Raw genomic sequence first — 25,503 nt, 5'->3', positions numbered from 1 at the left:
TTACAGCGATACTCATCTCTGGACAGCTATTTAAAGATCTGTTGGCATATCTCCTTGAATAGATTATTCATTTGAGTGTGTGTGCAGTTTGCATATTCATATTCTCTGGCGAGGCCAAGTGAGCCTGAATGAGAATTGCTGAGAAATGGGCTGGAACATTCCAGCTACTTATTCAGCTCACTATTTCAGTATGACTATCTAAGGCCTCCTTTTGGCAGCACCTCAGACCTTCTGCTCCATAAACCCACTTGTTTATAGCTGTATTTTCTTCCTTGAACTGCTAGCAGTCTGTGTGTCTGTGTTTCTGTACCCGTGATTGTGCTCATCCAGGAGCCTGGCTATTCTAGGAGGGCTGTTTGGGGAAGATGGAGGGGTATTTACTGGTAAGTTGTGAGCTCCCAGGTGATGGCATTTCTTCTGTTTTTCAGACTGAGGAGGACCCAGCGAATGCCCTTCTGGAACCACTATGGCCAGACATACAGCAGGAACTGAAAATTATTGAACCAGAGGAGGAGCTCTTGCTCTTGCCAGCAGCAGTCCTCAAGACAAGCTCAGTTTCTGAATCCTCTCCTTCAGTACAAACAGATAGTCTTTCCTCTGGCCCAGGGCAGAGTTCAACACTTGCTGAGCAGAAATCTGAAAGCAGAGTATCACAGATAACTCAGGTGCCTTTATTTGGTGCCAGTGGCATGGAGCAACAGGACAGTCTCCCCAGCTGCCAGTCTGATGCAGTTGCACAGCAGAGTGGTGCTTCAGCCCTACCTGAACTGGGCACTCTTTCAGCAGGCTCAGCCACTCCAAAGAATCACCAGTCAGTGGCAGAGAGCAGGAGCGAATGCCTTACTCCTACCCCCAACTGGAAGCTTCATAGTCAATCAGAATTTAGTGAGATTGCCACTAGTGATGGATTATCTTGTTCCAAAGGAGCATGTCCAGACTCTGGGAAAGAAAAAGATGGCAGTTACCAGCTCCAGAGGGGAGAGGATGGTCTTACCAGAGTCCCAGAGACTCAGAGGGAGAAGCATGAGATAATGGCTACTGATGAAAGTGACACATTCTCCTCCAAGTCACTGAGTGGAGCTGGAATCCAGGAGGTGAAGAAAGGCAATGCTGTTAGCAGAACCCAGGATGCTGCTGACCAGGATGATGAGGATGCCTGGACAGATAATGTGCAGAGCTTAGAACTTGTGGAGCCTTGGGAGGATCACCAGTGGGTTACAAGCCCTCTCCATTCCCCTACCTTTAAGGAGGTTCAGGAGAAGTTGACCCAGGAGATTTACCCACAGAGCCAGAGAGTGGAGACAGGCCTTTCTCTTAGACCACGGTTCAGTCGCAGCCTCTCATTGGACAGTAAAGACACAGTGCTGAGTATGTGGACTACTCCATTCTCTTTCATAGATGCCACTGACCAGCAGCAGCCATGCAGTGACATTCTGCATTCAGTGACTTGTGAGCTGTCCAAAACACAACCCATGTCCCCCTCTACTTTGGGCAAAGCTATGCAGGATGAGAAAGGACCAAGTCCTCCAGAAGAACCTTCAAAACCTGAGTACCCCCTTACCAGGAAGAAAGCACCAGGTGAGAAAGCAGGACCCTCCAGAGTCCCTCTTTTGAAGACAGAGAGAAAGAACATGCATGTGAGCAAAGAAAATCCTTGGAGCCCAAAGCTCGAGTTGTCTTTGCCATACCGAAATAGCCCAGGCAGTTCTTCTCAGACTAAGAACATAAAGGAGGAGTTACCCATCTCTCAGGACACTGCCCTGAGAGGAGAGACTGTCACCAAAGCATTGTGTTCTGCCGCTGAGTCACAGCTGAGTAACAAAGGTGAAGAAACACCTCGCAAAGTAAAGACCAGGCCTTCATCCCTCAACTTGGATTCACTCCTCCCAGCCCCAGATTTCTTCACATTTGAGAGCCTGTCCATGCCTTCTGCCCCTGGGAACCTCCTGTATGGGCAGAAGGAAGTAAAAAGCAGTGATTCTGTCCCATCCCTGCCGACACACTGCCCTGCTGCCACTAGAGGTATTCCCTGGGAGTCTCGTTTCAATGCCCCCGTGGATTTAGATTTGGATTATCTGGCAGTCGCCCATGCCACCACTGGCCGTCGTAACTCTGCCCCCATCAGTGTGTCAGCAGTCAGGACCTCCTTCATGATTAAGATGTGCCAGGCTAGAGCGGTACCTGTGATACCGCCCAAGATTCAGTACACCCAGATCCCCCAGCCTCTGCAGGCTCAGAACGCTGCTCCAGCCACTGAGAAGAAGGAAGCAGAAGCCAAGCAGGCCATCAGGCAAGCCTCACGGGTGGCATGGAGTCACCTGGAGGCCCCCAAGAGCCCACTGATAGAGAAGAAAGCCAAAGCAGAGAAAGAAAACAGTGACCCTGCTCAAAAGGACTCAGCCTGTCCTTGGCATGGTGGCCTGGGCTCTCCACTGGAGCCATCTCAATCCAGTCATCACCCTGCTCTGGATGTCCCTGTTCTGCGCCGAAAGCGCACCTCTGGCGGGGAGACAGCTGGAGATAACCCACAGTCTTCAAAGATAGAGAGGCCATCTGGGTTCTCCAAACCTTCCTACAGATCTAGGCCTGGGAGGCCCCAGAGTCTGATTCTCTTCAGTCCCCCTTTCCCCATCATGGACCACCCTACTTCCTCAGCAGACTCCAGGGTATTGTTGTCACCCATCAGGAGCCCCACTCAGACCACCTCTCTGAGCCCCATTTGTGGCGATCTGTCTGACGCTGCACGGACAACGCCCGAGGGGGTGACACTGCGGAACAAAATGACCATCCCCAAGAATGGCCAGAGACTGGAGACTTCTACCAGCTGCTTCTACCAGCCCCAGAGGCGCTCTGTGATTCTGGATGGACGAAGTGGGAGGCAGATTGAGTAGCAGCTGCTTCTGCTATTCTTTTTCTGTGATGGTTGGAATGGGAGTGTCCAAGACCAACTCTGTTGCCATTTTGCTGTTGTTAAAACTGTTCTGTGCAAGATGAGCTTGAATCCTTTATGGTTTTCTCCTTCCAAAGCTTTTGCTATGGAAGGTCATAGTATCTTTGTCTTACTTTTCATTCCATTTGTTGTTCCTGCCTAGTCCCTCACTGTCTGTTTTTTTCATGGTAAGCCAGTCCCAGGGAACTTGAATTTCTTACACCTGCTTTCTAATAAGTCCTGTGAAAGCCTCATCCTCCCTATGGAAAAAAGGAAATGTAAATCTCTGTATAATTAGACAATAGGAAACATTACAAAACACTGCAGCTCAGGGTGCAGGGACACAAATCTGCTGAGGAAGTTAAGTCCAGATGCTTGAGAACTCCTACCATTGTTTCCCAGACACCAGTGAAGGACTTTCTGATTTACACAGGGTAAATAAACAGTGCAGGAGGCTGGGGATATCTGGAGAGGAGGGTGAAACTGGCATGAGCAAATCACACAGAGTGTGAGACACCCAAGTGTGTTCCAGTGATAAACGTACAACCTGAAGACGCTGCCTCCAGCTCTCTCTGTGCATCAGAGATATGCTCTTTCCAGCATGTGCAACAGCTGGAATGAAAGCAGCTGAACAGGAAATTACTAGTTGTTCTTTCAGTCTTCCAGGTCTTGCTCGTGAGTTTTATGTGCTCGGTCACTCCTTCCTTGGGCACACAAGATCCATGTGGCTGAGGAATGAGTGTGCAGCTGGCTGCCCAGCGGTAGAGACCCCTCAGGCTGAAAGCAGTGAAAGCCTAGGCAAGGTCATAATGAAGGCCAGTATCAACTATTTTCATTATTGCTTAAAGCCAGATTACACCTCTACAGCTGTCTCCAGCTGAGCTCTACGCTGCCAACAGCAGACAAAAGCAAGAGGATCTTATCTCCATGTCTTTGGGCTATTGCCCTCTTGCACCCTGACTGACATATCTTTGACCCTTGGTCTTTCATTGTCACTGTGTGGCATGTCCCCAGGTGCTTCTTCATTTAAATTTTGTCTCCTATGATTTACACTGTTAATCTTTGAGAGTGTGGCTGGTTGCCACCTCCCTGGACCTCAGCGCTTTCAGATTGATTAAGAGTATGGTAAAGAGGATGATTTGTGGGACTGCAGAACAAATCATGAACAAGTCCTGGGAGGGGGATTTGAAGTGAATTAAACTCTCTCCTGAAGGGAACATTATTGTTGAAGTCAAATATGTGTTCAGATATGCAACAGCTGCCATGGGAATAGAATTAGAGCTTCCTTTATAAAGCCTCTAACTCTGCATTCACCACAGGCTCATCTGTTGCCTGATCTATGACTGTGGGTGATGGCAGTCAGGTACAGCCTGTGCTGTATCTGCAATTTAAGTGTCACTGCTGACTACAGAGGAGATGGGAGCACAGGTGCTGCTGCCAGCACTGAGATTGTCCTGTGATGTGCTTGCAGGGGCCATCATTCCTAGAGATGTCTGAGTCTGCAGGCCCTCAGATGGGTGTGATGAGCTACAGTTTGAGCAGTAAACTGTTAGGAAGTGCTATAGCCACCACAATGAGTGTCAGCCAGAATTTCCCAAAAGATGTGTGTTTAGGGCTTTGTTTTCTGAAGTACTGGCAATTTCCAATGGTCAGTAACCTCAACCCATGAACTCCTAGTCTGTACTGATGGTGTCACTTTATTAGTGCCATTCTGGCTGGAGGGCCCTGAGCCTCCCCACACAATGCTTTCTCTCAACTCTTTGATTGCTAAGGGAGAGATATGCAGGAGTATTTTTGAGAAGTTATGGGCCCACAATGCAAGAAATATATCTTCAGCAGATTTTTCTCCTTCCATTTCCAAATGGAATGTGAAAAAACAAGAGGGCTTTTCCTTGTCACCAGTTGCAGTCTTTCTTCCTCCCCACCACACTATTTATGTATAGTGCCACATGGGAACGGAGCAGAGAACTGTCTCTGCTGTCAGTTTTGTTGAGGGAGATTATTAAAATAGACGAGAGCCTGGAGCTCTTGTTTGGGTCCATGTTCTTTCACAGGCAGCAGCCTATGCTTTGCTTGGGCAAGCTGTGGACAGCAGGCCCAGAATATGCAGCTTCATGACAATTGTATTATTCTACTCCCAGACCATAATATGCCTGTGCAGCCTCTTATTAAAACTAGGGAATTCCCAGTCCTTGATGCTCCTCATAGTTAGTACAGATCCACACTGCCTCATGAGAAGGCTTTTAATCACCAGGCTGGGTTAATGACAAAGGGAATGTGGGATACAAGGTGTTGTGGTAAGGTTTAAGAGGGAATAAAAGTTGTGGAAATGATGCCTAGGTTTTTTTGGCATCAACAAAATCATTTACTTTGGACAAGAACTTATAGCCTTTCAGTTTCTAGAAGTTTTGACTGCCAAGACACCTGGAAGGGAGTTAGAGAAGCTCACAAATTAATGCCTCAGAAGGAAAAGAGAATGTGGCATGTTTATTCTTGACATGTTAAAACCATTTCTTTTCTCCTCCTTATTCTCATATAAGCTGATCTATGAATAAGAAATGAGGTCTGGCAATTTGTATATAATATACTGTCTCAACTCAACAGCATTTCAGTTTAAGCATTTCATTTTAGCATAAGTGGTGAAACTCCTGCAACAGAAAGTTATTAGAAATCTTTACTTGATATTAAAGATCAGCTTCAACTAAAATCTGTATCCAGACTATACTTTTTAAGGATGTTTCAGAATTGGAACTCAGATCTGGGTCCTGGATTTTAATTAAGCAGAGATGCTGCAATGATATCCCATTTCTCATCTACAATTTAATCTCCAGCCTTCATCTGATGTATCCAGAGCACTTAACTTAAAGCCCCAGGTCATGCAGAAATGAAAGCAAGTTCTTAGTTGCAAGGTGCACTGTTACACAGGTGTAATTGTTCTCAGCTCCAAACTCAGTCTTCTGCAGAGTCTGTAAAGCTTGATGATGGATCAACGCTGATACTGGTACCTGCAGTCAGCTTGAAGGACCAGAGCTTTGGAGCTGGACAGGACCAGAAGACAGATGCCACCTCCCATTAAATGGTGCTGACTGGGTGGCAGGAGCTTCCTAAGATCCAGCTTTACTAACCTATCTTCAATGTCACTTTCAGGGTCAGACATGATCTCTTTAAGAAAGGATTTTCTTCTTATGTTTTTTTTCTCCTTGGTTTTGGGTTTGGTTTTTATTGTTTCTGCTTGTTTTTTGGGGGGTTTCATTTCTGTTTTTCCTTTGTTTATCTCTGAAGCATTATGTAGAGGGATTTATGAGAGATGAGTCCTGCCCAGTAGAGCTAAGACAGTTTTTCCTGGTATTATTGAAAGGACCTTCCTAAATAGACTGGCTCATCATCTGCAGCTCCACAAGGATCAGAGACCCTGCAGTACATTTTAGTTATCCTGAGACTGTGAAAAGTAAAGGCTGTTCCCCAGTTTGCAGATTGTCCCAGTATCAGACACGACAAATTATGACCAGCATGTGTTGCTTGTGGGCTTTTACAAGTGGCAGACAAGTGAGTAAATGTCACTTATTCTTCCCATGATGTCAGAGGGTTGGTATTCTTCCCATGATGTCAGAGGGTTGGTGCAACTTCTCTTAAACATAGCTCAGAGTGAAATGGCTGAGCTGGCAAAGATGAGAATCCCTGATGAAACGGAGGGACATGGATAATGTTATCTCATATGAGAGCTGCCTTACTGGCAGGAGAGTAAACAGAAATGAAGGTTGTATTTTACCTTATAAGCCCCAGTCCTCTGGGCTGTCCATGTCATGTTATCACTATAGAAAGACTGAAGTACTTCTTTTTCACCTTTAGAAGTTTGGAGGAACTTAAGTCTGTATTAGAGAGCATCTATGAAGCCTGCAACCTTTTCCCTCATTCAGTGTCCAAAAGGTGCAATCAAAATATTTTTTCTTTCTTTATGGATTCTGAAATGCATGTAATGGTGAATATTTTAAAATTTTATGTCTATATATAAAAGATCATTCTATGTAAATGCATTAAAAAAAAAAAAAAGAAATGTAATTAACATGAAGGAATTGCATAAATAGTATTTTACACATCTGTGAAACTTGGGCAGATGCATGGAACTGTTTTCTGCTGCTATGTTTGCAGCACTGGGAGTGTGAGAACAAATGGCTTTTTGCCCACAAAGGAGCTAATTTGCTCAGGTTAAACTGTGATGGCCAGAAGGCCTGAATGTGCCTTCCTGGGAAGGATCTTGTCCTGGGAAAGGAGGGACAAGATCAGGGGAGACCAGAGTTCAAGGGGTGATTTAGCTTTCTACCACAAGCTTTTCCCAGGCCTTGAAAATACAAACGATTTACAGAAGCATATATCACATTTCAAGCATGCCCAGGTTTTGCAATTGTCCTTTTTGCTTCTCTCCATCCCTGGGGGAAAAAAAAAATCTCTAGGAGTAGGGGAGAAGCTGTAACTGATCTCTATTTTGTTTAACCTTTGCATGCTCCTAACTGATGCAAAGGATTGGTGATAACTAATTCTGCTCCAAGCAAGGAATGGAGGACTTCTCATTGAGTTTGACTGGAGATGGAGTAGGACTTTAACAGCCTTAGAAATTAAGGATGGCAGAAGGCAAGAACTTTCTGAGGGGTCCATATAGCATATGGATCTTGTGCTTGCAGTTACTAGACCCCTTTGAAATATTACTTGCTGCCAGGTCAAGAGAAGGGCTAGAAGATGGACACTATACAGAGGACTGTCTCCATCCCACTGGCCCTGATTTTGTGATTATTTTTCCTGCTAGCTCTGATGAATTGCAGTTTTGTTTAGCTTTTTTTCTCTGTGTGGACTTGCCTGCCTCTGTGCATGATTGTCAAACAAAAAAAAAAAAAAAAAAAAAGAAAGAAAGAAAGAAAGAAAGAAAGAAAGAAAGAAAGAAAGAAAGAAAGAAAGAAAGAAAGAAAGAAAGAAAGAAAGAAAGAAAGAAAGAAAGAAAGAAAGAAAGAAAGAAAGAAAGAAAGAAAGAAAGAAAGAAAGAAAGAAAGAAAGAAAAAAAAAAAGAAAGAGAGAGATGTTTTGCCAGGTCTCAGCCTTGAGATTAAACTGGAGTTTTTATAAAAACAGATCTGTGCCCTAGTGATGTTTTGGAACATTTAATTTTTTTCTGGATTTGGTTTATAAATACAATGCAAATGCTTTTGGCATCCTCTGACATGGAGTTTGAGCCCCTCTTTTGTTTTGTGAGTGGCCAGGGCACTGATCTGTGTTTGTGTGGGCTTTGATGGTGGGGACTTAAAGTTAGGGCCTGGCCACACACTTTTCTGATTGGAGGAATTGCAGTTGCTCTGCAGCTCTGAAAATTTGAGATTTGGAGATTTCTGTAAAATTACTGTTATCTGAAATGCTTTAAAATTTTCAAGGGTAAAATAATTTTTTCTTACCATTGATAGCTCTACCAGGCTGAAGTTTCAGTGATGTGCAACTGTGTCCTCCTGTTTAGCACATCTCCCGCACAATTCTGCCTTGCCTGTGATAATGCAACTCAGTAACTCAGAGTAGAGTAAGTAAAAACTTTGTGATCCCAGTGCTTGTACAGCAGAATCCAAGCTGGAACAGAGGAAGTTACTATGAAGGCCTGTGGTGCATCATGCATGCACTTCTGTTGATTTGTAAAGGACAAGCAAGAATTTAAACAAATTATGAATTTAGTTTCTTGGCTCTCATTAACCAATCTCTGAGCTGTAGCATGGAAGTGAGTATTGTTATTATGTGTCCAGAGATCAGAAAGAGGAAAAAAAAAAAGAGGGCTGTTCTTGTGCTTGTAGTCTCAGTTGGATCTATCTGCAGTGTAGCTTGCTCACTGTCCTTCCTAAAAGGCAGGTGAATCATTAGGTTAAATTAAATATTTTTTCTCCTATTCAGCAGCTGAACTCAGAGCTTGACTCCCTTTCCTACGTCTTTCATGACTTCAGTTTCCCTTTAGGAAAATTCCTGGGTTGTGCTTCCTGCTTACCATGGCAAATGGCATACAAATTGAGAGAGAAAACCATGTTTGTTGAACTCTGGAATTTTTGTTAACCAGAGCCAATTATTAGTGCTATATGAGAAGCAGTATTTTCCTATTCTTTGTGCCACAGAGTCTTGCAGTCACTTGGCCATAAAGAAAGAGGAGAACCTCAGACTGCCCCACAGCATTCCCATGGTTATGAAAATTAGGCTAAAGGGACACTGCAGACCTACTCATGTTCCAGTCGGCACTGTGCCCTAAATCAGGGTGCTTAAGTACATGGAAGTACTTGAACACTATTTCAGCCTGTTTCTTTTACCTGCCTAACTCAGGACAATGTCCTGTGTAGGTTGTATTGGAAGCCACAGCTATGGCATTTTGGATACTTTCAGTTAAGCCAAAACTAGGATTAAGCAAGTTCACAACCTGGCTGTTAACCAAGAATCAACTTTACCCAGCATCAAGGAGCATTTGACACTGGTATTTCTTGCATCCTCACTGCAACACAGGACTCCAGCGGCTCTGGCCAGCAGGACATCCCAGTGGGATCCCACTGGCTGGGGCTAAAGGTCAGCTGGCAGCAAAGGGGAGGCAGGCAGTTCAGGGAAGGGAGACTGGCACAAGGCACCACCACCAACAAAAAGAAGAGAATCATAACAGCCGAAATAGAGAAAGGGAGTGAGATTTCTGAGTTCATTTTCCATCTGAGCAGGATAAACTTTTCAAAGAATGTGCCTCACCACAAGGCTAAAGGATGGACAGTTTCAGTGTTAAGGATTACAAATGAATGGGATCTGCAAAGCTCAGATCTGCCCAAGTCCTGCTGCCCCCAGAAGTTAGACACAGGGTGGCATTAAAACTCAAATGTTTGCCTCACTCCATAATTAAAGGGTAGGTATTTTTGTATGTCTTTTTAGCAGACTGCAGTGTGAGGTGAGCCATACTTTGCAAATCTAGACAAGTCCTAGGAATTATATTTGCAATTTGGGTCCAGATCCATCTTAAAATGGGATCTTTTTACTTCCATAGCACATCTGCTGCAGAGGGTGCATTTCTCTATCGTTTAAATCCCTTATCTGAAAAGACCAGGAATTATTTGAATTCAGTGAGAGGAAATTACTTAAAAAAAAAAAAGTTAGTAGCTGCTTAATAGAAAGAACCACAAGGCACACAAACATAGGAACAACCAGAACTGAAGAAAGGAAAAGAATACACATGATCATTATTCAACAGAGGAAGTTTCTAGATAAGTAAAACCCAAAAGGAAAAAAGTCAACACTCAACAGTCACAAGTCTGAAGAATATCAGGTAACATTCTCTTTCCCTCTTCCTTCACAGGGACCAGAAGAATAAATCAGGAAAAATAGAGCTCATGAACTGCATTTTTTTTTTTTGTATTTTTGTAGTTTTTGGGCTTTTTTAAATTTTTTTTTGTTTTGTTTTGTTTTTGTTTTTTTGTTTTTTGTTTTTTTTTTGTTTTTTTTTTTTTTTTTTAATTTTCCACTGTGGGATAATTTACTTTAAACATGAAGAGTCAGACAGTATAAAAGGACCAGGCTGGTTATTTACAGGGATTTTTTTAAAGTGACTTGACTTTAGCGTCTCCAGCCTCTGTGCCAGCCACAATACCCTGCTAAAGGTGAGCATTGCTTTGGAAAAAACAAAGAAGTCCTTCATTGGCCTACAGTTAGCAACAGCTCTGGGTAACCAGAGCAGCTCACTGCTCATCACTTGTCTCTCTTGCAGAGTTAATTTCAGCTGGTTGTCCTGCAAGAACTGCACATGACCTTGCCTGTGATGTAATTTCACCTCGTGAGCAAGTCAGAAACACCCTCACCTTTTTTCTGTTGGGGATAAACCCTCAGCAGTCATAATCCACTCCTCCCAAAGCGGGATCTCCTAAAGACAGATGTCTGAGATTACAGGGAGAGCTGTTTCAGGAGGTTCCCAGCATACCACACGTTGCAGGGGATTTCCCCAGTTGCCAAGGACAGCAGGGCTGCCAAGTGTTGGGAGTAGGAGGATTCATTTATGAGCTAGTTTTAGGTCATTGGTCCCAATAAACATTTGCTTGGCATGAGGCCCTGTTGTAAGGAATGTGAAAAACTAAGATGCTAGGGCAGTGAGCAGGAAAGGGAACAAATCACCCTAGTCAGAAGATACTGAATGCCACTGTCAGCCTGGTTCCTAGTTTTTCCCAATGAGGTGTGTAGCCAGATGCAAGTATGGCACATAATGGCCATTGTATGTTGTATATGAACCAGTCAGGTAAAGAAAAACAAGGCCTGAAAGGGTCTGTGCAAAGAGGTCTCATGCAGAAGAAGTGGGGAGAAAGGAAGAAGGGGTAGGAAAACTTTTTGGAAAAATGGGGTTGAGGCAGCCCCACATTGCTCCATGGCCTGAAGGAACAGAGACCTTCGGCACTGCCAGCAACAAACATTCAGCAGTGTGAAAAATGCCAGGTTACATTTCTGTGTGTGTGGGAGAGCAGCAGAGGATGTAGGGTTCTTTTTGGACTGGAGGACTTGCCACTTTTCAGCTATGAACAGAGGATGCATCTCAGCAAGGCTTGATTTTTCAGAACTGGGAGTACTGAAATAAGTTAATGATCTAAAAATACATTTGGTAGCTCCATGGGAAAATTTAAGTGCGTTTTATATTGCCAAGAGAGAACTATGAATATTCACACCTACAGAGAATAAACACACAAAACAAATCTGCAAACAAACCAAATTACTTTCACCTGCAGCATTTTTTCCCTCATTCTGTCTTAGCAGGATGTCTTAGTCCAGCAGTTCTCATGCACACATGCATATGTCTGCTCTGAAGACCACATACATCCATGACTTCAGGGAGCAATCCAAACAGCTGAGAATGATCAGGATTTTTTTTTACAAGTCTCACTGACACATAAGCCTGTTCACTACTATTCCTATCACAAACTCTATCCCTTCCTCACCCTTTCCCTGGCACACCAGGTAATTTCAGAGGCTAGAATCAACATTCAGAAGCACATTTTTTTCTGATTTTTCAGCAGGTTTTGTCATGACCCTGATCAGCATCATTCTTGTCATCAGTCAAATCCTCTCCTTCCCCTTAGTTCAGGCAGATAAAGCTGGGTTTTTCTGAATGCACTGTGACATGTTTAGCACTTCTGCATACATCCAATATTGCCTGGATCACTTGCTCAGAACTTTTATTTTTTTAGTACACAAATCATAAAGTGCAAAGGGAGATAAGGGCTTAAGAAGCAGAAAGCAAATTTGCAGAACCCAAATCGAATTGATTTGAGCTGCCATTTATGTACTAGGTTGATGCAAATGGTGAGCAGTTAATACTGCAATCATTTATTTAAAGTATTCTCAGTTTATCTTCTTCAAAATAGAAGCATTTTTCTTTATATTAAATGCAGTGCTGTAATCATACCACATTTAGATGGAGCAGAAAGGTCTGAAACAAATGACCAGAGGAGGAAAATAATATTTGATCTTACCTGCTTCTGTGGTCCTACAGTTTTGTCCAGGCAGATGTCCAGGGACATCCATATTCAGAAGACCTTACTAGCCTCTAGAAAGTCCCACAGCCAGTTATTTCACCCATTTGTTTCAGAAAACACTCAAGCAAGAAGCCTTTATGCAGCTAAGCAGCTACCTACGATGGCTGCCACAACCAAGAATTATTGGAGTAGTTTGGCTGAGCAAGGACAGAGTCGCTGTGCCTGACATGTCCTTCCTGCCCCATTTCTCTCCTCTCCACTGTAGCAGTTGGCAGGAATTTGCAATTTCTGCCAGAATCCAGTCTTTACCATTGCTCCCTAATTTTGGCAGATGCTGATTCTCTTTAAATTTCTTTATATTTAGGTATTACTGTAGCTTTCTGCAGCATAAACATAAAAACACCCAACCCGACCACTAAACTTCCCCCTTGAAAACCAAACTCTAACCACTGACCTATAAAGTCTACATGGTAAATCCATTACTCAAGTCTCACAACAAAAGTGCTGAAGACTAATTTCCTTATGGAATTTCTCAGAGTCCAGAGTCCCTAAGACAGTCACCACACCACTGAACCAGGGGAGTGCCTGATCCATGAGGACTGTCAGTTCTGAAGGCACAGTCTTGCAGAAAACTCCTTCTGTGTTGCAGGGACCCATTTCTTTCATTTCTTCCTCAAGTTCTTCACCCTTATATCTTCCTCTTCCTCTCACCCAGGACTCTGGCAAAGAACTATTTGGCTGGTGAGTTTCTGTAGCACGCTGCATCTTGGTGCTTTAGCATCTCTGTTACAGGATGTTAAAACCAGTCCTTGTCCTGCCCCACATGTCCCAGATGTAGAACTTTGTTATCTACCCTTCCCAAAGACACAATCTTGAACAAGAGAAAAAAATTCACTTCCACTTCTTTTTAATTAGAATTTTGGTGAAGATACAAAAACAAAGAATCAAAGCAGATGGCAAGCATCAGGACCTGAACCAGTACATTTTTGGGAGAGGCTTCACCTTTAAACACTCTTTGTTCATCTAGGAAACACTCTGTGCTCTGGGAGCACATTTCTCACGATACATTTAACTACTGAAGCATTCACTAGGAAAGACACCAGCTCAGTCTGAAACAAAGTAAACAGCCTTTATTGAACGGAGTGAAAACTGCAAGCGCTGATGCAAGGACTGAGTTTGGTTCAGTTAGCTCCTTCCTTGCATTTTTTTCACAAGAGTTACTCATGGCCATTTTTTGCCTTTTGTTGTACCTGATCCAAGGATGTAGAAGGGAAATGGCACAGAGACCATTTACACACAGATAGCTGAAGCAAGAAGTACAATAAACCAGGAGCCATATTTGCAAAGGCAATTACAGCACAGAACCCCTTGTGTTCTGCACAAATTCTAGCCAGTATATTTCATACTTGTGTGAAGTACATAACAGCTTTTTTGAAGGAGCTGCTTGTTAGCAAGTGGAGCTTTTCCTGGAGTGGTACTTCTGAAGGTAGGATCACATGCAGTAATTTCAACAGTGAAAGGAGGTAGGCTAGCATATATGCAGCAAATTGCTGAGGAGTAAGCTAGCCTTTTTTTGGGCTTGACTAGCATCAGACTTTTTATCAGCGACATGTTTTTATTGCTGACACACTTAAATGCTCACAGAATCTGCCTTATTCTAAGGCCAGGGTGACAGTGACCAGCAAGAGAAGTTGAACAGTAAAATACAATACATAGGTCTGCAGTCTTTTCCCTTGCAACATCCATCCTTACTGGTCACAAGAGGTTACAATTTTGCTCACATAGCCCTTGCTGGAGCATTGTAATTCAAATTGATTTTAGAGAGACATTTTTCTGGAGCAAGCGTATATGGACATTTTCTTTTTTGATGTTGTCAGAGAACAAAGCAGATCACTTTTTTCTCATGTTATGCTCCATGATTTCTTGCACAGTATAAGAGGAATTGTGCCTCAGTCAGGAGGCATTAAGGTTGCAGAACAAGGGGCAAAGCAGGGACAAGAAGATTCTTTCCTGCAGTCATCAGTTCTCTGTGTCAAGTTTTTGGAGGGGCAAAAGTATATATGGGAGAAGTAGTGGGAAAACTTCAAATCCTCCATGGCCCAAGGAGAATGGAGAGGGAGACAAACAAATGCAGTTTCACACAGCTCTTCAGGACAGCACTGGGGACACCAGGCCTTCAGTATTCAATTCTACTCCAGTAGAACATGGTGCCAAGGAGGACACAGAACTGAAATGACAACACTATTAAGTTTCTCTGCCCCTCATTTCCTTCTCTCCACCTCTCCCCCAGCCCCATTTAGTCCTACTATTTAGTAGGAGAGAGCAAAAGAAATTTTTGAAAAGCAAAGCCTGTTCAGGCAGAGGAAGCTTAAAGGTTTTTACCTGCACAAAAACTACACAGTAAAGAAAAAAAATACATTCAGCTGTAACTATTTGACTGTATCACTTATCTCACTGGGGACTATCTGTCATGAAGCCCTGAGTACTGAATACACTCATAAAAAATCTTCAAACTACAAACTAAATTATCTATCATGGTGATCCAATACCCTTCACAAAGAAGCATCTGCAAGCTGTGTTTGCTGTGTTGTACTGCTGACATGGCAGCAGGTCGCAGCAGGCCACAGCAGGATGGAAGACCACCTAGTTCCTCCCCTCTGGAAACCAGAATGGAGGGGAATATGTAAATGCAGCCCTTACTGGAGCAGGCTACAGGCAGATTTGTGATGAATTAATGATGATAATCTATGGACATATAATATGCGTCAGTCGTGCCATCCACCTTCACCCAGCTGGGTGCGGAATAGAAAGAGAAGAGAAGAGGAAGTAAAGGAAAATATTAAGTACTTACAATCCAGCAGAGGATGGCAAAGCCAAACCAGGCAACACCCCAGGCATGTGTGTTCACTGGCCCAGAAATAGCATCATAACAACCCTGAAATACAACCAGGAATTATTCAACACATCACAGAGCCTGCACTACAAGGTGACAAACTTATCCACCCCTGAGAGAGACTGAGGTGACACAGTGGCATGCTCCTCTCCTACTGCAATTTGGGTAGCTCAGAAGGTCTCAAAAAACTGAGCCAGAGCTACACTGCTTGTTGAAAACTTTCAGATAGCCTACCTGTTTCTGGCTGCAAGTACAAAGTAGACCCATCTCAAACAATTAAGGACAACTTGCTGTGCCATCCACTTGCCAAGTATGCATAGATAACCAAACACATTTGACACAGAACTGATCTCCAGAATCAAGAAGTGTCAAGAAAATTTGGAAGCTTGAATGCCTTCTAGAAATGCAAATTAGTGCAGAAAGTGATGTTCATGACCCAGCAACCTAGTGGACAGGACATGGTCTACTGAAAAGCTCTTCCTTGAGGAAGAGAACTGCTGATTTGCTCACTCATGTTGTATATATTCATCTTTGGGGTAAATTGGATTTAGTTACTGTCCATCTACCTGTTAGAGATGTCACTCCTTACCAGTGGCTTGGGAGATTTCTTTCTCCAACAGGAGAGCCTTTATCCCAAAAGAAATTCCTGTCCTGTGCTCAGCAGCATGGTCAGGACTCTACAGGCATTTCTTTTCCTCCAGAAAGCTTTTGAACACCTGTGGCTTACAGTGAAGGAGAAGGGCTATTCACAGTGTCTTTCCCTTTCACCAAGGCACTTTTGACTGATATATGATAACTGAAAAAAGCAGAGACAATCTTACATTGCTGTTATAGTAGCCAGGCACTCCAAGTTTGCAGCCATCGAGGCTGATGGGAAGCCCTTGTGCATCCAGGATGCAGCACATCCGTGGCCAGGGGTAGTCAGCATCAGTATGTGTGCTGCGGAAGACAGACGTGTACTTCTGCCAGTCGGAGGGACCCAGCACCCCACAGCAATGGTTCTGCAAAGACAGAGAAGGGAAGGGTCTCTGTGGGCCCAGGTCACAGCCCTGCACATGTCAGGACACCAGTTAGGCATTAGTCACACATTTATGGGAGAGATTTTTGAAGTGCTTGCCTTTGACAGTCTACTGTCTGATAAACGAGCTAAAGGGGGCTGTGCCAGAACTTTCTTTAAGGTTCAAGGCAGATGCCATCCTCTTTATTATCCAGCAGGCCCAAGGAGGACTTGAAATTCCAGGCTTACAGAGTATTTAGTAATTAGTGACTTTTCAGTGTTATTACCTGAAGCATGAGTTCATCCCATGTCTTTGTGATCTCATTGTCACTGTTATTGGCTGGCTCTGACTTCTGATATCTCTCCAGCATTTGCTTCAGGAAGAGCTCTGGAGTGAGCTACAGAGAAAAATGCAGAAACTATGTAAATAAGTGACCATATAAAGCAAATACAGGGTTATTTGGGGAGGGTTTGTTTTCTTGTTTCAGTGTCCTGTTGGAGAACAGGAATGTTGCTTCTCTGGTTTTACATGCAATAATAAAGAGCAGGATTTGAGGATCAGGAGCAACAGAGATGAAGATCTCAAGCAGGCACTACTAAATGTAGATCACAAGAGCTGTGCAGAAGCTATGGATTGCTTTTGGTAGGTTGGAGCTAAAGCACCACAAATAATTTCCCTCCCCACAGTATCTCAAATAACTCATCCTTCCCTCACCAGTAACACTGCCAGGGGCAATGCTAACCCATGCTATTACTTCCTTAACTATAAGGTTGTAAACATTCTAAAATGTTAAAAATAACAAAACTATGTTAGAAAGAACAAAGTTATTTCTTTGATTAGAACTTGTATTTCCCACTGCATTTAAAAGAATACACAAGGAAAGAAATACTCACAGAGTCTTGGTGAGTTGCTGCTGTGATGCAAGAAGCCATTTCAAATGCAAAAGTGATCAGCATCAGAATGATGTACTGTGGGAGAAAGAGAGCTGAATGAGCTCTTGGAGAGACAGTTCAGCATTTTTTTCAAGATTAAGCTGAAAACCCTGCTTGATGCAAAGGTTGCCAGGCTACTGTATTCTCTCTCACTCAGCCTGAATGTTCTCATAACCCTACTCTGTGCTTGTTTCAATTTGCAATCTGCTTTCTTGAAGGTGAATAACTGGAATTGTTCTCCACCTCTCAGAAAATATTTCATCCGAACCTCATGGCATGAAGACTACCCTACCCTCGTCCTTTTCTTTGTTGTGTCTCATTGGGAACCTATGTTTGTATTGTACGTCCTCCTTCCACTTACCAGCTATAAGCTTTTCAGCAGGAAGCTGTTCACTCCTAGTAGGAGAGATTGTACTTTGGGGAAACAGAAGGTGCAATTTAGGGTGTCATTTAGATCCCCCTGATTTTTTATCATCAGATTTCCTGAACACTCTTATATTGTGAGAAAAGATCCTTCATGAAAGCAGATTCCAAGCATCACCTCTCACAGTCTCACTCTTTTTTCCCATTTCCAGCACAATCCCTTTGACATTTTCCATATTTTCTTTGGACTTCTCATGCATCTGTTTCTCCTTTCACACTTTATAATGCTCCTCTCTGATTAAAAGCTTTTTTCTCCTACTTATCCCAACTTCTGTCTCTTGTACCCTCTCATATATCCTAAACCAGAGCCCTAGGTTTCAGCCAAGACACCAAAATTCAGAATTCTGTTTTCTCATCTGTCTGCTGACATACTCCCTGGCCCAAGAGTTCAGATCTCTGAGTGCCTCTTGTCTAAAATAGACACCCTGCAACCCCACTGTAATGCAGAGAGAGCTCATTCCAGATTTTTGTCTCTACCCCTCATTAATGCAAGCACCAACGAAGTTTGGTCACTGCCAAACTAAAGGACTAAGTAAGACATTGTACAGAGATTTGTTCACATCTCAACATTGTCCTTACATTATCCAAAGCTCTGTTCCCACCCCTATAATTTCTGTCTGCCTGCTGATGGTTTATGTTTGCACCCATATTTGGTATCCTGACACTTACTAATCCCTGGTACAGAAGTCAGTACTTATCAGCTCTTAAACTGAATAGTGTATGACAGTTGAAAAACAGTAAGGGGTGGGGAGAAACAAGGATCTAAACCACATCCCAGCTATATGTAATTGCACAAGTGCTCCTGCATTGCCTCAGGGCAAGGTCAGGGTCAAGCCAGTCAAACTTTCAGTGTGACTATCTCCATTGATTCCCTCAGCCTAGTTCAGGAGCTTCTCATGCATGTGTCTTCACAGGAGTCACCCTCTGGGACACCACAGCCATGATAAAAAAGAATATTTGGCTCCTTATCAGTATAAAAGCTGTCTTTGCACATTGGTTGATTCCCAAGGTGACCAGAGACACTAAGACAGCGTTTGTTCAGTTTGGCAGCAGTAGGAAGGCAAATTTTGCTACACTTACCAGCAGCAGCAAGGTCCTACTGGCCTTAATGACTCCAATGATACCAAGGATAGACAGGGCAAAGAGTGCAAGGCCAACAAAGATGCCAATCCAGGCAGCAGCGTAGATGTCACTGTTTTCTGTGGCTTTCAGCAGAGTATAGAGATCATGGGGGTTAGACACAAAGTAGATACACTCTGCTGTCAGGGCAATGCCACACATCTGAGAAGCACAAGAAACCCATTAGTTCAAGGTTCCCCAAATAAATAGAAAAGACAGAAACAGGTGTAGACTGCTTTCCTTACATTCAATTTCCTGCCAAGTGGGAGTTACCCAACCCCTCCTCTATCCAGCTCTCTAATCTCTTGTACTGGGACTTCACAGAAGAATTGCACGCAAATCTCACCCAGCCTTGATCTGAGAGGTCGTGCCTAGGACTTGAAGATGTTAAGAAAAAATGAACAGAACCATTTCATCACTAGGGAGGGAGGTGGCTGGAAAAATGTTAGTCCTGCTGACAGTTCTAAGGCTTTTCCCCTAGCACCCATCTTGGTATTGTGGATCTGCCCCTGATGTCCCTTTCCCACCCAATTGATCTTCTAGGACAGCTATCCTTATCCTCTTATTTCATGTTATTTATGTGTGGACTTAACATGTGAAGAGGGAGAGCTGCTGTTTTAGGAAGTGTCATACTGGAAGGAAGCCTCCACCCATACTTGTTCCACTTCACTTACCCCAATAACCACATTCCCAAAGACTAACAGACCCTGCAAGATGTGCACACAATCATCATTTTTTGCCATCTTTAATTCTTCATGCAACCTAGAAAAAACAAATGCAGTCTTCAATTAAATCACTCATAAAATATGCTTCACTTAGAAATACAAAGTATCCACAAGGAGAAGGAACTTCCCAGCCTGTCTATACACCTCCCATCCCTTGCTTTATAGAAGTTTCAGAGACCTCCCCAGGTGTTAATCTGCTAACTCAAACTCTCTCTGACCTTAAGCTACAGAAGATGGGACCACTTTGGGGGCAGCTGGTGTTTTCAGCTCCCTTTTGGGTAGGATTTTCATCATCACAAGTGCACTCACAACAACTTCAGCTCATGGTGTGTCATTTCTACCTGGCCAAAAACACCACCTACATCTGGATGGAGAGGGGAGAAGTTCAGCACCCTCACCTCACCCCTATCCCAAAGGAGCCAGCATTACTCCAGGGCATGCTATCCTGGGCCATTTTGACCAGCACCACAAAGGTATTGAACTGGTAACCACAGTGCTCTGGCTGTAGCCCGCACACACCTAGAGCACAGGGCTTTGCTAAGAGTAGCCCCATCTCCCACCTGTGCTGGGAATGGGAGCTAAGTCTCCCAAGTCAGGTGTGAAGGAGGAAGAGAAAGAGGGAGGGGGCAGCTCAGGTTGCAGCTGGTTCATGGGAGCCAGGCCAAGTAGCATTCCTACTGAATTCCTGAGAGTTTATATATATATATATATATATGTATATATATCCTGCAGTCTAGAGTCAGGTGCCCTGCATCAAATTCATCCCTTTCCAGAGAGAGCAGCATAAAGGCATCAGTCAGAGGTATGAGACCTCTTGGAGAAAGAAGTTCAGACAAAAGCCCATCAAGTTTTTGTTTCAAAGGGATGGAGCACGTGCATGGAGACAGTAAGGGGAAAAAATTCCAACCCTGGGACAACTGTATTTATCAGGTGGGTAAGAAAATATAAATGGGGAAAGAAAGGCTGTAGTGAGCCCAGTTGGGGCAAAACAACAGGAAAAACTGCTTGAACATCTTTCTTCTGCCGGAGTACCTGGACTTCTGCCTCTCTTTTGCTGGGACCACTGACTTCACGATTCTTCAAAGAAGCTGTTGGGAAATATAAACAGACAAAGCTGTCAATGAAGAGGAGCTTTCTGAGGAATAGAGCATTGTGAGACCTCTCTAACAATGCCACCTCTTGCCTCCTCAGTAGCTGCCCTTTTAGGGGTATACAGGACTTCCAACAGGCAAAAAAACTTGCCAACAGGCAAAAACCAGGCATTTCCTACCATTCTTTCTGGAGTAATTTGAGGATTAGGCATACTGACATCTCTAGTGCTCTCACATTATATCGGCAGAGTGCCTAAGTATTTTTGTATGATAGCAGGTATAGGAATTTTTAATAATATGTGGCCATTATTTTTAAGTTAAGAAGACATTTTTAGCTCCAGACGGCTGTTTGGAAGCCAGACCCAGTAAACTTGAAACTGTATGGCACTGTATTTGAAACTGACAGGCTCATGAGGTCAACCTGGATCTCTGTCCCGGCCAAACTTCCTGACCAGCCAGGGTGTCCAGTGGCTGTCTTGCAGGTCAAATCTGAATCTCGGCAATATTCAGCCATGTGCTCTATAATACAACACTGCAGAGTCTGCCAAACCTAATCCTGGTCTTTACTCATCTGAAAGCTAGAGAGACCACTTCCTGGCTCATGGATCTATGTCCTGCAAACTCCAGAGGCATTAAAAAACCCTTTAGTTATTGCCATCTAAGGGGCATCAAAAGCCAGGCAGCAGTCCAAAAAGCAATTCTTTCCAGCTTGAACACAGGCACTTGAACTCTGACTGCTACACGGAAAAGTGGGTCTGCTCCAGTTGCAGTGTATAAAGCAAGGTTAAATGTGTTACCCTGTTCAGTGTAACAACAGCGCTCACACCTTTTACCTGGGCTGTCTATACAGCCCAAGCTCTTGCCTCTCCACAAGCTGGCTTTCTTCTCTTCCTTGGCAGGCAGAACCTGGCTCACTCCTGCTCCAGACTCCCCTTGGGCAGGTAGTATTGAGTCACATTAGCTGGATGAAGCAAGCCCCTTCTCTCGGGGTGAGCTCACCTCCAGTGAGCTTCTATGGTTGTGAGGAAAGCTGGACACAGTCACCACCACAGCTATCAGCTGGAAAATGGTAAGTTTCCAGACAACCTAAGGTTCTCCAGTACCTTAACGAGTTCAAAGGGATTGCAGTGCAGGGGGAAGCAGAGAGACCAGGAAGAGGAAAAGGGAAGGAAAAAGGATTTACTCTAGACATAAAACCCCCCCAGTGTTGCCATATTTCTATGAATTATTCCTCTGCCTCCAAGTGATCTATGCCAAAAGAGTTCGTTTCCTGGTGTCCATTTTATTAACTCATGCAACATCCTTTGTCCAATCTCTTCTCCCTTGCAGATGGTCCAGTATCACCATCAGTGATGAGAGACCAATCAGGTCTCTCAAAGGCCAAGCAGGCCATCTCCAAAGCCGTGACAACAGCTGGGTAGCAGGAGAGCCGATCCTCCAACATGTCCCAGAAGAGAAGCTGTAGGAGATCAGGAGCTTTCCACCTGCTTCTCATGCCTCGGAGGTGAGCTGAGTTTAGCAAGAGCAGATTTCACAGCACTTAGCACAGTTACATGACTACAGAGCAGGAGGTAAATTTGGCTGGTGTGCCCAAGGCAGGCTGTGCACAGATATGACTCACAGGCACCTCTAGGTTTGACAGTGGTGGGCAGGCCTCCTCCCAACCCCCAGAGATACGGCTGCCAGCAGCCTCTGCCTGTGGACACAAATGCATTTGGAGGTAGAAGAGCCTTCTTCTTGGGCCTGCTAAAATTAGTTTTATGACTCAAATGCAGTTTCCTGGGGTTTCAGGGAAATCCCTGAGGAAAGTGGAGCTTCAGATGCAACCATTATCCAAAAGGTCCACATAAGAAGGAAGCCAGGACCTGGAATTTCAAACTTGATCTGGTGTTCCTTGGCACATCCTTGAAATTTAGGTGTGACCTATCTAGGTCTGAGGTATTCAATTATCACTACCAGAGACTTTGCTCCATGCTCTATGCAGCTTTGGAAAGGTGTCTGTTGCTCTCATTGTACAAGAAACTCCCATGTCCCCCCTGAGGCACATACTTCTTACTCTTCCTGACATTCTTCACAACCAGTACAACTGGTCATAACTTCTCCCATTTCTTCTCCCCTCACACCCCCAAAACATCCCTTACACTCATGGGGGTCCAGCTGAGACTGCCAGAGCCCAGGAGAAGTGGTAGCCTTGCCTCTCCTTGGTGCCCCTCAAGCTGCAGACAATAAATTATTTTCATGCCCTTGAAGCTTCCTTGACCTCCCCTTGCTTCCTTTACTCTCAGTATCTTTGAGACCCTCAGCACAACTGTGGGAGATGAAAAGGAATCTCCTTTCTACAGGGCTGTCTTCTGCACTTGTATTTTAGGTGATAACCTCATGCAGGCTCTGAAAGGATGCTCTTCTGGCAACAATTCCTGGATTCAAATGAGATTTGGGGTTTGTTGTGCACCTCTCACGCACATTGTGCCGGTCAATCTTTTGAAGCCTCCAGATCCTATTTCTACAGGCTGGGGCAGGATTTCAGTGGACTTACAAATGAATTCCCCCTTCTTAGCCTAGCTCTACTCCATCTTTAGCCAAAAAAACCCCAATGGGTAAGAATTCATTTGGCATTACCCAACACAGAACCTGGTGGCATTTTGATTGCCTTGCATTTTGAACTAGTTGTCAAGCACTTGTGACAAAGGGACATTGCAAAACATCCCTGTGAACATCATTTGCTTCTACACCCTGCTCTTGGAGGTTTCTCAGCATGGTGGTGGGGCTTGCAGGAGCTTCACATCATCCCTTGCTACCTCCCTTTCCCTCAGCATTCCTGCTCAGGGCGTTGCATTCTCATGCCCTGGTGCAGGGAGGCAGAGACAAAGGATGCATTTGTTTTATGACTCATGGGCTCTGCCCGCTTTGGCTGAAGGGCTCTGTACCACTCTAGCACAGCTGAGCAAACCCAGTCACTCAGCAGCAGAATCCTGGATCCTGCCCGTGCAGCCCTGTGGGGCAGAAGCCTGGGCACCACCCCTGTCCAAGCCCAACTGGAGAGCATGTCTCTACAGGCAGGAGCAAGATGCCCGGGCTAGCCCTGGGGTGCTGATGAAGGGAAGTCATCCAGGTGGAACAGCTGCTGGAGGTGCTGTGCCAAGGCCAGTGCCGGTGCCACGGAAAGTCTGTGAGCCACAGACCTGCCCAGATACAAGACCTCCTGTGGACCTCGACGCAACAAACAATAAACTTACTTCTGGGGTTTTTAAAAATTTGCTATAATGGAAAATTTAGCCCCTAAGGCACTTAAAAAGGAGGTATTTTCCAAGTGCTTGGAACACCTTGAGAATGACACAGTTTATAAGAGGATGTAATTTAATATGTTAATGATGAATCACTTGAACTCCACTGTAAGAAACTGCATGTTTTACTGAATATCAGTTCATCATACGTTTATTTATTTAAAGCAAACATCTCCAGTGAACACAAACCCATGCACTCCTCCTACCCTGCTGGACTTTCCCCAGTGCTCCACCTCCCCTGAAATGCAGCCACCTCTGACAGAAAACTGCTTGTCAGCTAGGAGTCAACCACACTTGGAAGAGGCAGACAGTTATTTTGTGCTACCAGGGGAGAAAAATTAAGCAAAAACATCGGTCAGCATCAAGCAGGGGTCACAGACTATTTGAATTTCCTTACAAAGGGATTGCTATGAAATGAAGCCTGTGTGAACAGTGGTGTGGCTGGTAAATCACCATCAAGCATAATTACCTTGGAGGCAGAGCTGGGAGGTAGGTTTTTCCTCTCTCCTTTATTAGCTCAGCACAGCCAAAACAAGATGGTTTTTATAACTTTCCCATTTTCACAAGTGAAGGGGAACTACAAGATTTGTCTTCCCCTACAACAATTTTGCCTTTTTTCCTTTTTTTTTAAGCACTCAGATTTACAACAGATTTAGCTTTTCCATTCCCTCCTCCCCAATCTTTAGGAGAAAATAAAAAGAAGCAGATTACAAGAGCTATAGAGAAGACACAATCTGAGGTAAGAAAAATTAAATACTTGATAATTTCCTGCAGTTAACCTTATTCAGGTACTAGACTCCCACATACCAAACACAATCCAGGGATTAAAATAAAAAACATTAAATGTAAGAGCTGTCTTTTCTCCTAATAGACACTTATGGCTCACTTGCCTCTTTAAAAGGAAGACCATGGCCAAAGCAAGACACTTACCGCTTTCTTCTGGCGATGCTTCCCAGCAGAAATTCCAACCCAACTGCAAAGATGAAAAGGCCGCTTTCTCCCACCTCCACTGCCCTTTAAAGAGCCCAGGTTGCTTGAGGAACATGCTGTGTGATTGGTGGGGTGCCCATCACATGAGCAAAACTTTTTTTTCTAGCCAAACCTGTTCCCCAGTCCTCCTGGGACTGGAGGGTGTCTCTGTGATTCTTAGATCATATCGGAATGCCGTTGCGCCGAAAACACAAAGCTTTAAAGAATTTCTATTATTATACTCTCAAAAGGGTGGATGAGTGAGTCACTCATACAAGGTACTTGAACTTTAAAGAGGATGGGCAAGTTGGAAGGACGTAAATATACAAGGATTGCTGGATCACTGTTTGAACATAAGTATAAGAAGAATGTACTGAATAGAAAAAGAAAGTAAATTAATTTTAATGTTTTCATTTAATTATGTAGCATTGGAAAAATCCACTGGTTTGGGTTGGATCTATTTTCATTTTATTCAGCTTGGAATTTTCTTTGGAAACAGAAGTGTAAGTGTTGGCCACTCTGCAAGACACTGTGGATGACATGAAAAATGGGGAGAATATTCCATTCCCTTCAGTACTCTGGATTTTTCACATAGTCCTATTATGATGGAGCAAAGTCAAGCACAGATATATATATATAT

At 43.9% G+C, this 25,503-nt stretch overlaps 2 protein-coding genes across 5 annotated transcripts in view; one reads left to right on the top strand and one right to left on the bottom strand.

Annotated features, from left to right (window-relative positions):
* The window catches only part of ARHGAP31 (Rho GTPase activating protein 31), a 55,239-nt gene extending 49,511 nt beyond the window's left edge, over nucleotides 1–5,728 (top strand). For all 3 annotated transcript variants that reach the window (XM_079305255.1, XM_079305257.1, XM_079305256.1), the window contains exon 12: nucleotides 429–5,728. In XM_079305255.1, the coding sequence (XP_079161381.1) occupies nucleotides 429–2,891 (2,463 nt within the window). In that variant the 3' untranslated portion in view covers nucleotides 2,892–5,728. The remainder of the gene's footprint in view (nucleotides 1–428) is intronic.
* Nucleotides 5,729–13,321: 7,593 nt separating this feature from the next.
* UPK1B (uroplakin 1B) lies at nucleotides 13,322–25,046 on the bottom strand. 2 transcript variants are annotated; one of them, XM_079306039.1, is made up of 8 exons: nucleotides 24,825–25,046; nucleotides 19,469–19,556; nucleotides 18,756–18,956; nucleotides 17,214–17,288; nucleotides 16,607–16,717; nucleotides 16,144–16,323; nucleotides 15,281–15,364; nucleotides 13,322–14,656 (listed from the first exon to the last, which is right to left on the bottom strand). In XM_079306039.1, the coding sequence occupies exons 2-8, from the start codon at nucleotides 19,535–19,537 to the stop codon at nucleotides 14,606–14,608; spliced, it is 771 nt and encodes a 256-aa protein (XP_079162165.1). In that variant the 5' UTR covers nucleotides 19,538–19,556; nucleotides 24,825–25,046; the 3' UTR covers nucleotides 13,322–14,605. The 2 variants fall into 2 exon arrangements, with proteins under 2 accessions (XP_079162165.1, XP_079162166.1); XM_079306040.1 differs by lacking the exon at nucleotides 24,825–25,046 and adding an exon at nucleotides 20,552–20,586.
* Between the last annotated feature and the right edge of the window lie 457 nt (nucleotides 25,047–25,503).

Source organism: Erithacus rubecula (assembly GCF_903797595.1).
Source record: "Erithacus rubecula genome assembly, chromosome: 1".
Lineage (NCBI taxonomy): Eukaryota > Metazoa > Chordata > Aves > Passeriformes > Muscicapidae > Erithacus > Erithacus rubecula.
The sequence above is the reverse complement of the archived record's forward strand: the minus strand, read 5'-3'. Positions and strand labels throughout refer to the sequence as shown.

Excerpts from the sequence above, each read along its gene's own strand:
- UPK1B (XM_079306039.1), bottom strand. The coding sequence starts at position 19,537 with ATGGCAAAAAATGATGATTGTGTGCACATCTTGCAGGGTCTGTTAGTC. Across the intron at positions 17,289-18,755 it reads GTAGGACCTTGCTGCTGCTG|TACATCATTCTGATGCTGAT; the intron begins GTAAGTGTAGCA and ends TTTCTCCCACAG. Across the intron at positions 15,365-16,143 it reads CTGGCTACTATAACAGCAAT|GGTTGTTATGATGCTATTTC; the intron begins GTAAGATTGTCT and ends GTTGTATTTCAG.